General features: G+C 40.4%; 1 protein-coding gene across 1 annotated transcript in view; it reads left to right on the top strand.

Annotated features, from left to right (window-relative positions):
- The window catches only part of MLIP (muscular LMNA interacting protein), a 296,550-nt gene that overhangs the window by 135,544 nt on the left and 145,888 nt on the right, over positions 1 to 15,118 (top strand). Inside the window, exons 2-3 of the mRNA XM_007460798.1 lie at positions 4,498 to 4,653; positions 6,270 to 6,662. Of these exons, the coding sequence (XP_007460860.1) occupies positions 4,498 to 4,653; positions 6,270 to 6,662 (549 nt within the window). The remainder of the gene's footprint in view (positions 1 to 4,497; positions 4,654 to 6,269; positions 6,663 to 15,118) is intronic.

The raw sequence follows: 15,118 nt of genomic DNA, 5'->3' as shown, positions 1-15,118 counted from the left end.
CATCAAGATATTGATGAGATTAGTCATGTAAAGAAGACTTCCTAGAAAATAATCCAACTAGAAAGTGCGTTGTATTGAGTATCACTGATAAGACTAGTGGGTTCCCTGAATCTCATGAGGGATCTAATGTCCCTTCCTACAAGGGAAAACATTGATTTATTACTTTTGGATGATAAGCCTGGGAATTGCGACCTGACTGCCATGGGGGAATAGACAATTATTTTTTTTATTTTTATTTTTTTGCGTTACGCGGGCCTCTCACTGCTGTGGCCTCTCCCGCTGCGGAGCACAGGCTCCGGACGCGCACGCTCAGCGGCCATGGCTCACGGGCCCAGGCGCTCCGCGGCATGTGGGATCCTCCCGGACCGGGGCACGAACCCGTGTCCCCTGCATCGGCAGGCGGACTCTCAAACGCTGCGCCACTGGGGAAGCCCTAGACAATTATTTTTAAAGGCAGAAAATAATATTGAAAAATGAAAGTTGGCTCAGAAGGGTTTGTCTGTGTAGTTTTTATGCCCTAAGGAATAGACATTGTTTCTAGAAACCCTAACCCTAACCCTACTCTGTTATAAGCCTAGACCTTATAATCATCTAGTCTTACCATCCTACTAAATCCCAAGCTCTCATAACCCATACTGTGACCCTGGGCCATTCTCCCCAACACCCACCATGCTTTCAAATCTGATTCCTGAACCGAAGAGACCACTAGTCCCTTAGTCTGAAGTCCCTCTTCTTCCCTGTCCACAGTGAGCTCCATGGTTGACCCTTTGCTCTTCTCCCATCAGTACCCTCAGTTTCCTGACACTCACAACATTCTTCTGCCAGAGCCACCTCCAAACATATGTTCTATAAATGCTGCAATTCACTTTCTCTGTTCCTATGATAGGCAGTTGAGCATTCCTGGAGACATTATCCAAAAAGCCAAGCAAATTGCTTTTACTACAAATTCACGGATTTACATTTAGGCTGGGCCCTCACAATAGTCTGTCAATCCTTTTACTTATTTATAGTCAGGCCTCTTTCTCACTGCATCATCCTACATCAATGGTGTTCCAGGCTTTCCCATTTCTCTTAAAATCCTGTGTCACCTTTGCTACTTCTTCCTCAGCTACTGGACCACTTAGTGGTAGAGCTGGATGGTTCAACCTCGGACCTCTTCTTTTCTTATTTGTGCTGACTCCCCTGATGATCTCATCTGGTCTCATGGTTTTCAATACCATGTATAGGTCAACAACTGTAACAATGTTATCTCCAGGACAGACTTTCCTCCCATCCCCACATTTCCACTTGGATATATATTTGTCATATCATATTTGATCTTTATTTTCAAACCAGCTTCACCTCTTGTTTCCCCTGTTTCAGTGAAGAATATCTTATTTCTTTCAGTTATTCAGGTCAAAAATTTTGTACTTGTGTTGACTCTTGTCTGCCTCTTATATCGCACATCTAATTTTTCAGCAGATTCTAAGTTTTTCCTTTAGATTCCAGCCAACCTAAGTTTTACCTATCATTTTCTCTCCTATGGGTTATTATACTAGCCTTCACAGCACTTATCACAATTGAAAATCCTATTTTATTGCATATTTATTTGGTTTCCTGTCTCCCTCCCACCAGAATGGGTAGAGGTTTTTGTTCACTGTGTGTCGCCAACCCCTAGAATAGAGCCTAGCATCTGGTAGGCATTTAATAAGATCTTGTTGAGTAAATGAAAGTAAGTAGAAGGCAACGTACTCAAGTGAGGTTTGGTTTAAGTAGGAGTGTAGTAGCAGGACTGACGGCTATGTAAAAGGACAAAGATGTAAGTGGGTGACTAGATGTGGTGATGAGGGTTTTGGAAGTTCTCTTCGGATTGCTTCAACTATCTCAGTGAAGTGGGAAACAAAGTTGTCAGCTCAGAGTGAGAATTAGGAAGAAGATGTAGGGGTTTGAAGAAAGAGGAGAAGGTGTGGGTTTTCTAGTGAGTGGGAGAGTAAATGGGCTCTGGAACTGTATAGTATGATTACAGAGAAGAATTAAAGTGCCAGATTGAGGCTCAGGGTCATAAATTTGAAGTGAAACCAGCAAGCGGGGTTGTGTGAGTTTTCTCTGTGACCACATCTACCCTTGTGGTGCAAGAGGAGAGTAGGTAGATGGTAGACCGAGTGACCACTATGATTTACCCGAAGTGGATGGTGATGTGAGAGAAGGCAAGGCATTTGAGGGGCATTTGAGTCAGAACATGTAGAGAAGAGGTTAAGGATGTGGAGGGATGTGTGACAACTGCCTGAATTCCAGAAAGTGTATGGTGAAAAGTTTCCAAGAGTTGGATCATGGTATGTTGCTGAAACTCAGTTTCTGTTCACCAGTACTGAATAGAAACTTGGAGACAGAGTTTTGGGTGAAGTAGAAAAGACTAGCTTTTATCGCTTTGCCAGGCAAAGGGGGCCACAGTTGGCTAATGCCTGCAAAACTGTGTGTCCCGCCCTGGAGGGGGTAGTGAGGAGTCTTATAGTGTTCAAGGAACAGGGTGTGGTCAGCTCATGGACATTCTTCTGATTGGTTGGTGGTGAGGTAATTGGGAGTCAGGATCATCAGCCTTCTGGTTCCAACCGGTGTGGGGTCTATGTGCTTGTGGGCAGCAAACAGTTAACTTCCTCCACCAGATGGGGGTTTCAGTATCTGCAAAACGGCTCAAAGAACATGGCTCAGAATATTATCTATAGTCCTTGAGGAGGAACTGAAGGTCCTTGACTTTGTTTAATGGCTAAAGTATTATTATTTTGTCTTGCTTGAGTGTTTTCCTTTCTTTGTGCCTTTTCTCACTTCCCTGATTAAATTTATTCTTAGACTAAAGTTTTTCTACAGGCAAAAAGCAGGTGAAGGACATGGGTGGGGATCTATTCTGGGAAGGCCTCATAGGGTCCTTCTCGGTTACAGGTACAAGAAGGGAACAAAGCTAGGGGTGTGCATTGCACACAGAGATACAGGGATGGCTGGGTTTCTCGTGCAGCTGATGTGATCGAGTTTAAAGGGCATGTTGAGATACGACACACAAGGGTGGCACGACCTGAAGGGAGAGGAGCCTGGGGGTTTCTGCCAGGGCTATTGCATTTCTTGTGACAGAGGCATGGAGGTGGCAGCATGGCAGTTTCACTCTGACTAGATGGGGTTGATCGCATCATGAACATGGGTACAAAATGAGTCCCCTCACCTTCCAGCTTCTCTCACTGCCTCACAGTCAGAGCTTTTCTGTATATCCATTATTTTTCTCCATTCTCAGAGGAGGCTATGTTCTTTCTGTTGTTGCTTTAGCTTTTTCTGCCTGCTTCCTCCAGGACTTTGCTCCACTTTCCTTCTTACTTGTTCCTTCCCTGAGTCTACAGACGTCTTCATGTCTATCCTGTTACAGACCAACAAGGGCACCACTTTGACTGGACTTTCCTTTCTAACTACTCTCCATCTCTTTTCCTACTTCTCACCCAAATGTCTCAAAAGAGAAATCTCCAGCACCATCTTCTCTTTCTGCCTTTCCATTTAGTCCTCCGTCTATTACTCTTGGCTTTCTGTCCTGATCGCTAGCCTTGGGTCTTATAAAACCAGCATTACCTATCTGACATTCTAATGAGACGATCTCATTCCCAATCTACAGCACTTGGTTCTCAGTGTCAAAAGGACAGAACTCAAGCTTGATTTTCACCCAGTGCTGCTTTCCATGCCTTCACTCAGCTGGTTTCCTCAGCCTGGAAGACCCTTATCTTTCTCTTCATTAGGACTTAAATTCCAGGTGCTGCATTTTATGGAGCTTCCCAGACTGGGTAGGCATCCCTTATAGCTTTTCCCTTCCTATTCTGTGCGTATGCTTTTCCTACTTGTGACTGGTCTATTGGCTGTTTATTATTTGCTGTTATATCTCTAGCTCCTGAGTGCCTGTCACACAGCAAATGCTTAACAAAATGGTGTTTGAATGAATAAAGAATGAATGAAAGAGAAGGTATATCCTCGAGAAGAGGCATTGGTATCCTGGCAGCAAGAATAGTAAACTTTCAATTTTCAATTCACATTTTAGCATTCTCATTCATGATGTATGTCAGAAGTTTCACACATGCTTGGTGATTATGAGTCACACTGAACCTGCTAACCCAGGGTTAAATGGATAAAAGTCCTTGACCTCTGTGGGGTCATCACAAACACAGCATATGGTCTGTTTTGAAATTAACTTTTATCCATGTTAACTTGCAACATTCCAGCAGCTCAACTTGCCAAGCTGCTCTTCTGTTGCCATGTCCTACAGTAGGATCTTCCTTGGGTTGTATTTCTTTCTCCGATAAATATTTTCACAAAAAAAGGATCGGATAATCTATGAATATTTTAATAGATGTTCTCTTTGCCAACCATACACATGATCATAGGACAATAGGCAATTTATCAAAATAAATGAGATAAATATAATATGTAGAGAGTAAAGTCAAAATAAACCTTTGATAAGACTGAAAGTCTAATTTATTACGTGTCTCATAGGTCTCTTCTGGTGATTCTGAAGCCAAACCTCTGATCTTCACATTTGTCCCCACTGTCAGAAGACTACCAACCCACTCCCAGTTGGGTGACACCTCTAAATTCATTGTTAAAATTCCTGAGGAACCAAGTGATAAGACTCCAGAAACTGTAAATAGGGTAGGATTATTTTTTACTATTTTTTATATCAAGCAATTAACATTAAATTATCCATCATAATGACTTGCAAATTTGTATGGATGTTTATTTTCTCTGCTTAAAGTGAGATAACTGGGAAATCTAAGATTGACTAAAAATATAACTATGTAATAGGAACTTCGGTGTTATCAAATGTCAGGTTCTCTCCAATACATTATTCTCAACCCTTTTGATTTGATATCCCCTCCCAAATGTATCTTAAAATAATAAAAACAAAATTTTTACAAAGTTTAAATTTATCTTTAAAGAATACTAGATAAAAGAGCAAGGTGTTATTTTACGTGTAACAGAGTCGCAACATTAAAAAAGTGTAATATCTGAATTTGGGGCAATTGTGGATATGTTGGCAGGCTCACACTTCGCTGCTAGTTTTGTGAATTTGTACAATTTTGGTGGAAAACCCTTATCCACAGTCATACAACTGTTTATAACCCTTTAATGTTTAAACTCTTGGAAATGCATCCCAGAGAAATAGTACAGAGGAAAAAATGTGTTATATAGGAAAATAATTAGAGAAAAATAAAAGGAGCCTAATATCTAACAATTAGAGAAAAGCTAAGCATATGATAATACATCACCTTGATGAAGTTATAATTATAATGGTTATGTAATTTCATGGAACATGTTAATCTTACAATATTAAGTGATAACAATAGATTATAAAGTTGTATTTATACCCTGATTATACCTATCTAAAGGGAGACCAAGACTGAAAAAGAAATTAAAGCAAACAGACAAAAACCTAAAAATGACTTGTGTTAAACAGTGACATTTTGGGTAAAAAAAAATTTCTCTTTAAAATGTATTTTAATACTATCTTATTATAAATAAAATGTGACTCGGGGAATTTTGTGGTATTTTTGAGCCAACTTGTAGGAGATAAAATTATCTGATTCTCGTTGTCTATATGAAAACACCTTATCTAGCAAGAAGTAATACATAACCTGGGACTTACAATGTCATCTTATTTCAAAGACTGTTGGGGCCAAATTATTTCAGAGAAATTCTGAATGCTACATAAAGCACTTCTGGGAAATTTCTCCCTAACAGTATTCAAGTACACATAATATATTCATGGGATCTTTGTGATTAGGTGCTATGAGTGTGGGACTATAGATGTATGAATCAATCTTGGTTGCAGATCTCTGAAGCCTCCAAAGATAAGGATATTCATTTACAGATGGCAATGGTATCTACGCAGCCACAGGTTTTGCTTGACCATTAACTAAACCCCTGACAAATCCCCATTTGTTTTGTGAATGTCTTTATGGAAAACAGTGCTCTCTTTCCTCTCTTTTTAAAAAGTCATATCAGGATTTATTTGAAAGCAAGTTTTTCTGACTTTGATCCTGAGCCCTAAATTGTTTGGGCTTGGACAAGGACAAACAAGTGGGTTAGTAAAAGTAAACCATTAGCTTTAACCCAGTCTCTCCTATGCCAACCTGATTTTTAGATATATTCGTAAAAACTTTTGTTCTTGGGGGTTATAAGCAGATTAAGGTTTTAAGAAAGAGTACATGCAAAAAAGCATTTACCAAAGCAACATCAATGCTTTTATGTCTCTACATTTATTGCAGTCTGATTCCAATGAGTACTTGACGTTGAATGTTGGGAGCCAACGGGAGAGAGACCGAGGAACATTGACTTATCCTTTAGAGGTCAAGGACAAGGCTTCCCAAGGAAGGGGATTTAAAGCAAACGAAGCTCAAGGAATGCAGCAAAGTGACCTCTTCAAAGCTGAATATGTCTTTATTGTGGACTCTGAGGGGGAAGATGAAGCTCCAAGCAGAAAAGGTGAACAAGGCCCCCCAGGAGGGATGGGCACCACAGCTGCTCGGCCCACGTCTCTAGCAATCTCCTCCAGTCTGGTCTCTGATGTGGTACGCCCCAAAACTCGGGGGGCAGACCTCCAGATTCTGTCACATCCTGAAATGCTTCATGGGATGGCTCCTCAGCAAAAACATGGGCCGGTAGGTTTTTCTTCTTGTCATTAAAAAAAAAAAAAATGTTTCATACCCCTTGTCTGCAAAGGCCTTTCTATTTATTCAAGGCATCAAGGTGTACAAAACTCTCAAGGAAAGGGATATTAAAAAACTAAAATCCCAAGATCATAAACTGTCACAGTGTAAATATAGATAATAAATTCATAAGAAATAAATTTCATAAGATGAAAAGGATTATATACAATTATGCTGTGAACTGGCTGAAGAGAATATGTAAAACACTTAGCTGGAGTGGATTTGGGGGAATATTAACCCTTCCTTCTGAAAATTCTTGGAGAAGGTCAGTACAGGGAATTTCTTAGGAGAGAGTTCTTGGTGGGCTGGGTGCATGAAGAAGCACATTTCAGAGATGAGAAAGATCCAGCAAAAAGACATCAACTGGATGTAGACACTTTACTTTTAAACTAGTAAAAGAGTAGCAAAAGGATACACTAGGAATTAAGAGTGTGTAAGGAAAATCATTTCCTCCTGTGTGACTTCAGGGAAATATAGACTGTATTCCTGGAAACCACCAGAAGCAGGGCTGGCCTCAGAGAACTCGGGAGAAGATCCCACCCCAAAGCTTAGCCGCAAGATTGAATGGTCCCTTTAAGGTGTCAAGGCTTTGATACAGCAGGAAAAGACTCATAGCTGCGATGGCAGGAAAGAAAGGGGGTGAAGAGGGTGGGATTTTGAAGGGAAAAAAAATAGGATGACTGGCTATTTGTTGCCATGAAGTTATCAGATGACTTTGAAAAGGCATAGAATGTCAGGAATGCAGAGACTGGCTTGGCTTTGGGAGTAAATAATGGGTGCAGAGCTCCCTGTGACAATGAGCATGAGTCAGTACCAAGATGTCCTATTTAGAATCTGATAGACCAGGCACTTTGCAAGCATACCAAAGTAGTTGGGAGAACATTTTTATTGTTGAGTTGGCCTTTTGGTACTACTAGGACCCATGCAAAACTGTAGCGTAGGCATCTTATATTTGGTGCCACCTTATCTTTATTTATGCAGCCTTCACTGGACTTCCTGATGATGTATTTATGTCACCTTCAAGCATCCAGTATTCTCATGCTGTCTTTTGGTGATAGAAGACTCTCACTGGGGTAGCACCACCCAGGTCTATTGGACTAAAACATTTGTTTCTTCTTGAAATTTATTCTTAGGTAGTTATTGGGAATATTCTAATCATATAATTAAACATATTCTTAGTAAGTGGTGGTAGGATTAAACATTTCTTTCTTCCCTTAGGAAAGATGATGAAATAAGCAAGTTGGCAATGTGGAAGTTTCCATAGTGTGTGGAGTGTAGTTTAACATGGCCTTTGAAGACATGGTGATACCAAATATAAAAAAAGAAAAATATTCTTAATGAAGCAATGTTTGGGTTTTCAATTTACTCTTTTCCCCAACTGACAGATTTCTTCCGCTGAGTTGGTCATTTATTTTGTTTTCATGTGACCAAATATATAGAGGGAAAACCAAAGACAAAACACACATGTGGGATCTTTTTGCCAAAATCAGTTAGAAGTAGGTTATAGTTCATGTTATCAAAGCTCCAAATGAAAAGGCAAAGCTCAGCCTAATTCATTAGTGGTGGATGAGCATTATGATTACTGCAGATGGAGGAAAACTGGGTCCTGAAATGTTTGGGAATAACCATTGTTCCGGATTCCATTTCCTGTAGTAATCCATTTGAGTGATGAATAGTAGGTCATCATGAAATAAACATAAAAAAAAAAAAGTGAAAATGAGATGACTGTTAAATGTAAGCTAAACAGAAATGGCCAGAGCATTAAAGAAGTCACTCTGAGAAGTTAGTACAGTCAGTAGTCGAAGCTTAATGTAAAAAGCCCAAAGATTATCCCATAATTGGATTACCTGATGCCAACAACATCAGCTTTTCAATCAGAAATGCAGTTAATTAAGTGTATTTCTGGTCCACCTGGTAAAAATGAATCCATGTACAGAATTGTCTATATATTATCACTATCAGTTAGTCAGGAATAATTTATGAAGCTATTCCTAAAAAAAATTTACTTAGCTCCTAGTCTGACCTTTAACCTTTCTATAACCTAGCCTAGATGTCGTTTTCTATCCACATTGGTACTTCTATTCTTCAGCTCTCCTGAACTGTCATCAAAGTATACATGTCATACCTTTGCATCCCTGATCCTTGATTCCTCTGTGTGTGATTCTTCTCTCTTCTCAGCCCATCTACATGTGGCCACAGCTACTTGATGCTCTAAGCTCAGCCCAAGCAGTACCTTTTCCTAGAGACATTCCCTTTGAAGACGAGTTAGTTTTTCTCCTATATCTTTGTAATTTTCCTTGTAGTTTGTAGTCTTTTTAGAAAATCTCCAATATAACTCCTTTTCACCTGATTATAATGATGGATTTTATCTTTCTTCCTCACTAGACTGAGAACTATTTGAAGTCAAGGTCTGTCCCTTGTACATTTCTGTACCTCTAGCACTTAGTAGAGTGTCTTGCATATACATGAGGTTCAGTAAGGTGTATGAAAAGCATAAATATTTAAAAGTTCACATCTTTGAAGTCCTTGCTCAGATATTGACTCCTTCATGAAGCCTGCTTTGGTTCCTTCAGTGAAAGCAAACTCTCCCTCAATATAATTCTGGTAGCTTTTTCTGTACATCTTCTATAACAATTATCCTATTCCATCATGTATTATAACTATTTAGGTTCATGCCTTATCTCACCTAACAGACTGTAAAGTTTTCAGAGGTAAGGTCCACGTTAAACCCATTTTTATTAAACACTTTTTTCTCTATAGTGGTTACTATATTATCTTGAACAAAGTCAGTATAAATATTGGGTTGAGTGTATTTTGTGTTCCAAATACTTTTGCTGAGGTGGCATGTTTAAGCAAAAGTACATTACGTTAAAAATCATTAAAGAGTTTAAAATTTTAAAGTGTAAGTCAAAATTAAAAAGACTGTATAATATAAGCAGTTGAATCAAAAGCCTTTCAAATAAAATTCAGAAAGAAAAGAGTAATGTTTTTGAATGTTAATGTCTTGAATGTTGGTGTAGATGGCTAAGAATTGACTTTCCTAGGGATAGTATTAGACTTAAAAGAGAGGTGAATATACACGTATAAAAACAGAATGATTTGTCTGAAAGACCTACAATAAAGCCGGGAGCTAAGACAGTGACTGTGGGAATAAAAAGAGGGACTTTGTGGGGTAGAATGAACTGGATTTGTTCATTGACCACATATGGAAAAAAAAATCAGTGATGAATGAAATTTATAACCAAGGAAATTGAATGAATGTTGGCATTAACTGAGGAAAGAATAACAGGTCTTGGGAAGGGATAAGAAGAGATGAGATATCTAATGTTGAGTTTGAGATGCCTGGTGGTAGAATGCAATGCTATCAAGAAAGAAGCTGGAGATATGAATCTGGACATAGGAGGGAGATGGGAGACTGGAAGTATTTCCTATATGAGCTGAAGCTATGAGAATGGAGCTGTTTACTCATGGAAATAATGCAAAACAGGAAGACACAAGATACAACGCAGAACACAGTCAAGTATAAAGGGCCAGTGAAAGATGAAAAGCCAAAGAAGGAGGCTGAGAGGGGACCAAAGAAGTTGGAGAGAGGGGTTTCATGCAGGGAAAGCTAAAGAGACTTTCGACTAAAAAGTAGTTTATAAATGAGGCCAAATACATAAACTATATAAACATTAATTAATTAATCAATAATTTAAACGTAGCTCAGTAATGTTTTCTTTCTAAAACTCAAATGAATCTGGTATCAATCATATCCATTCTGGGATACAAAATACCAACTGTGAAAGAACATTCTGGCGGCGTGTTTTGAGAATGAACATGGAATTATCACGTAGGAATCATATGTTTCTCCCTGTTTTATGCCAGGAGACCTCCTGGAGAATGCAGCTTTCCTCTCCAATATTGTACTTTCATATTTTCTAGCTGTCTTGACGACAGATTTTCTTACTGTCCTGCAGCAAGTAATTCTGCCAAGTGGGACAGCCAGGTTAATATATGCTGCTGCTTGATTTAGAGAAGATTAGAAGCTAGGAGATCAAGAGGCCAAGATCAAAGGGAAGGGAAGGATCAAAAGGCCTTTTGCTGATAGAGTTGGAGGTGAAGCACTAGGGGTCCCTGCAGGGAGGTGTGTCCTCTGCAAGGAAGGGAGGGGACCCTCTCCTGCATGATTATTATTAGAACCAGATGTGTAGGGATGGGTCTAGGGATGTGGGGTCTGACCTGGCCGCTGTCTCAATTTGGGTTATGGGAGCCCTTCTGCTCTCCCAGGTTAGAGCCCAGAGTCTGGCCCCGTTACCTGCTTGGACACACACCTCCTCTGGGAGAGGGGATGAGGTTGTCCAGCATGTGACCAGCTCTGCTCCGGAAGAGCAGCCTGGCACATTCTACTATAATATTATTCTATAATATGATTTATGAAAATAATATAATATATAACACAATAGAAAATATTATAAATTTAATACAAGTCAAAATAAAATACAAAACAAAGCCAAATAAAGTAGGGCCTTCAAAGTCCATTAAATATAGGACTTGGGAGGTCATTTGGTGACCTTGATGGGAACAGTGTGAGTGGGGTGATGGGGCAGAAATCAAGTTGAGGAATGGATAAGTAGTGAAAGGGAGATCACACAGTAGAGAGATGGTATGAAAAAGCAAAAATGAGACTGGCAACTTATGGTCACACTCCTCTGGGCAGTTACTTGAGGTCATAAACTTTAGTGTCCTCATTTGTAGAATGGGGTGATGCTATCAACCTTCCTTGCGAAGATTAAATGAGATTAAATATATGGCCTAGAACAGTTCCTGGCCCACAGGTGTTCTCAGGAATGATTCACTGTATTTAAAACGTTGGAAATGGCAGCATGTTTGGGGGCACAGGGTAAGGAACATGGGAGGAGGGAAACATTTTATATATTGTTTCAAACATAGCTTGGATGTCAGAACGGAAGAAAGGACATGAAAAATAAGATCAGAAGAACTAGTGGTGGCCAAATAGAGGAGAGGCTCTTACAAAAAATTCTGGGAAATTTGGACATTGGCACACATATTAATTAAGAACCTAGATTTTAGGGATCCATGGAAAAGAGATTGCAACAAATTATTTGGACAGGAGATCAGACATAGAAACCTTTTTTATAGTCGTGGGCCTTTGTTTTATAGTGAAATACCCTATTCATACCAGCACATTGTATCAGAATAGCTTTTATATGTCTCTCTTACACCAGTAGATTTGTGAGCCCTGTGATGACAAAAAATCTTCTTGCCTTCTGTCTGCATCACCTAACTCCAATGCCTGGGACACTATAGGTACTAAGAAAGTATCTGATGAATGAATGAATGAAAGAGCCTCCTTTCCCCATGATCCTGCCATATAAATAGGGAACAGACATCATTACATAACTCTCTTAATTTACAGCAGAGAAAAATTATATTAGAGGAGGGAAGACAGCCTAGGACTCCAGCCTCATAGTTTGGCTGTTGTTTTGTATTTTGCCTGTTAAAACACATTGTCATTGTCCATAGATTTTGGCCTAGGGATTTAGAGGTTTAAGACTTTGAAAAAAGCTGGGAGGTTAAACTTCTGTGTTAGTTCTGCTAACTGCTAGTCTTCTGCTACTCTAACTGCTGAGAAGACTAGCTTGGAGCCACAGGTTCCTGAAAAATGGCATGTTTCTATTAAAATGCAAGGAAGTCATTTGTACATGCCCATCAGCAGGATGACTTCCTAACTGTATGCAGAGCAGAGCTACATGGGCCCCAGCAGCAAAGAAAACAAAACAGGAGTCTGCCTTGCATAGCAGGTGGGAGGTCATCCAAGTAGTAACGCAGATTCTGGCTGGGCCCACTTGATCATATAATTGCCTTGAGGCAGTTGAGATGATTAAAAATGTAGAGGCCCTCATTCTTTTAATTGATATACATACCCCTGACCAACTGATTTTATTGCTTTAACAACCTTTCTCTAGTGCTCTTCCCATTGCCAGCTCCCCATTTCCTTTCTTGTTTAGGGTGAGTATAGGATTCCATCCTATTCCACCCACTTAACCTACGTTGTCACTGTCCATGGTGAGTGACACTGGACACACCAAGGAGAGTTCCTCTGACTCAGTGGGGGACCCTGGCTCTGCTCTGATGCTGGCAGAATCCCTGTGATGCCTCGCTGGTGGTTGGTTGCTTCTTCTGGTTGAGATCGATTGTACCAATAGCCCGAGGGGCAGAGGAAGTACATTTATGGAAAATCAAGTTGCTTTGACAATTTCAGCAGAAGGGTGAGGAAGACTTTTAAAAGGAGGGACTCCCGACTTTTGGTATCAGAACTCAAATATTTGTCTTGCTGGTGAGGAGAAGACAGACCTGTGGATCTAAGAGCCATCAGTCTCTCCACCCTCATGCCCAGAGTTTGGAGCAGAATAAGAGGGGCCAACTGTGGAGGGAGGTGATGATGCCACTGTGGAGGGAGGTGTCAGGATGTGACACCACACCCTCCTCCCTGGCTTTCTGTTCCTACACCCACTTGACACTTTATTTCCTCATTCCTGCATGAAGGTAACATGCCAGACATTAGACACTAGGAGAATAAACTTTAAAAGAACTTAGGGGCTTCCCTGGTGGCGCAGTGCTTGAGAGTCCGCCTGCCGATGCAGGAGACGCGGGTTCGTGCCCCGTTTCGGGAAGATCCCACATGCCGCGGAGCGGCTGGGCCCGTGAGCCATGGCCACTGAGCCTGCGCGTCCGGAGCCTGTGCTCCGCAAATGGGAGAGGCCACAACAGTGAGAGGCCCGCATAACGCAAGAAAAAAAAAAAAAAAAAAAAAAAAAAAAAAAAAGAACTTAGTACCTGCCTTCAAGGAGCTTGGAAAACAATTGCACCTGAAAATGATGCCAATGAAAGGTGACAGGTTCAAGGAACAGTGGGACGTCTAGAGGGAGGACACCTAGATCATCCTGGATCACCAGGAAGGGTTCACATTGTCTGAGCTGAAATGTGAAAGATGAGTAAAAGTGTTCTTGGCTGACGAACAGGGCCCAGGCATTCCAGACAGTGAGGACAGCCAGGGAAGTACTGACACACAAGAAGAGGGTGGAAAAGAGAAGGAGTATGATAAGGGCTCATCAAATATACTAGGAAATACACTAGGAGAGAGAGATGATATACAGGCCACAGATAAAACAGTTTTGAAAAGGAGGAAGAGATTGCAAGTCCGATTCTGTAGAGAAATCAGAAGAGATAAGGGATTCAAGTGCCTGTGGGGCTTAGGAAAAAATAAACCATTGTAGACATTGGTGACAATAATTTCTGCAGAAGAGCAGGGGGTAAAATCTGTTAAGAAGTCAGGGGAAGTATATTACTTTTCTATTGCTGCATAACAGATTACCATATATTTAGTGGCTTAAAAAAAACACCTATTTATTTTCTCCAAGGTTTTTTAGATCAGAGGCCTGGGCACAGCTGAGCTGGGTCTCACAAGTTTGAAATCAAGATGTCAAGTTCATCTCACCTGGAAACTCTTCTAAGGGAAGGGTCTGCCTCTAAGTTCCCCCATGTTATTGGCAGAATTCATTTCCTCAAGGCTGTAGAATTCATGGCAGCTTGCTTCTTAAAGCTGCTACCTTGATCTCCAGCTTTCTGACCCTCTTTTAAAGGGCTCATTTTATTAGTGTTGCCAAGTCTGAGCTCGTACTGTTCACCACATGTCAGGCTAATAAATTGAGAGATGAGTTGTTGGGGCCAGGAATAGTGACTTTATTTGGAAAGCTAGCAGACCAAGAAGATGGCAGACTAGTGCCCCAAGGAACCAGTTTCCCTGAGTTGGAATTCAGTCTTCTTTTGTCTAAAAAGGGGAGGTGGTTTAGTTAGTTGTTGCAAACTTCTTGGTGTTGGAATCCTTTGTTTTTGCAGCTGTCCACATAGGTCTGTAGATCTGGTCACAATGTTCCTATAAACCTTCAAGACAGATGTTATTCTGTTCTGCAACTTTTTATCTCTATTTGAATGGAAAAGTGTTACACCTTTAAAGGTTAGAGCCTTGAGAATTCTCTATCCTGCATATTTCAGGCTATAGGCAACATTCTTAACTTGTAGCTAAAGCAATAGATACACAGGTTAAAGTAAAAGAAACACATCCAATATGGAGTCAGATTTGTTCTTTCCTATTGCATTAGGGCATGCCTACTCAGGAGGATCTCTTATTTGATTAAGTTAAAGTTACCTGATTAGGAACCTTAAATACATTTGCAAAATCCCTTCACCTTTGCCAGGTTCTATTAGCTAGAATCAAGTCACAGTCTCCATCTATACTTAAGAGGAGGGGATTAAGGCAGTCTGTGTGGGGGTGGCTGTTTGAGAAGTCATTTTAGGGTGTGTTGGCCAGAATAAGTAAGTAAATCAACACAGTGATGGTAGGG

The sequence above is a fragment of the Lipotes vexillifer genome, unplaced genomic scaffold, assembly GCF_000442215.2.
Source record: "Lipotes vexillifer unplaced genomic scaffold, Lipotes_vexillifer_v1.1 scaffold921, whole genome shotgun sequence".
NCBI classification, from domain to species: domain Eukaryota; kingdom Metazoa; phylum Chordata; class Mammalia; order Artiodactyla; family Lipotidae; genus Lipotes; species Lipotes vexillifer.
This window is presented reverse-complemented; position numbering and strand designations above follow the sequence as displayed.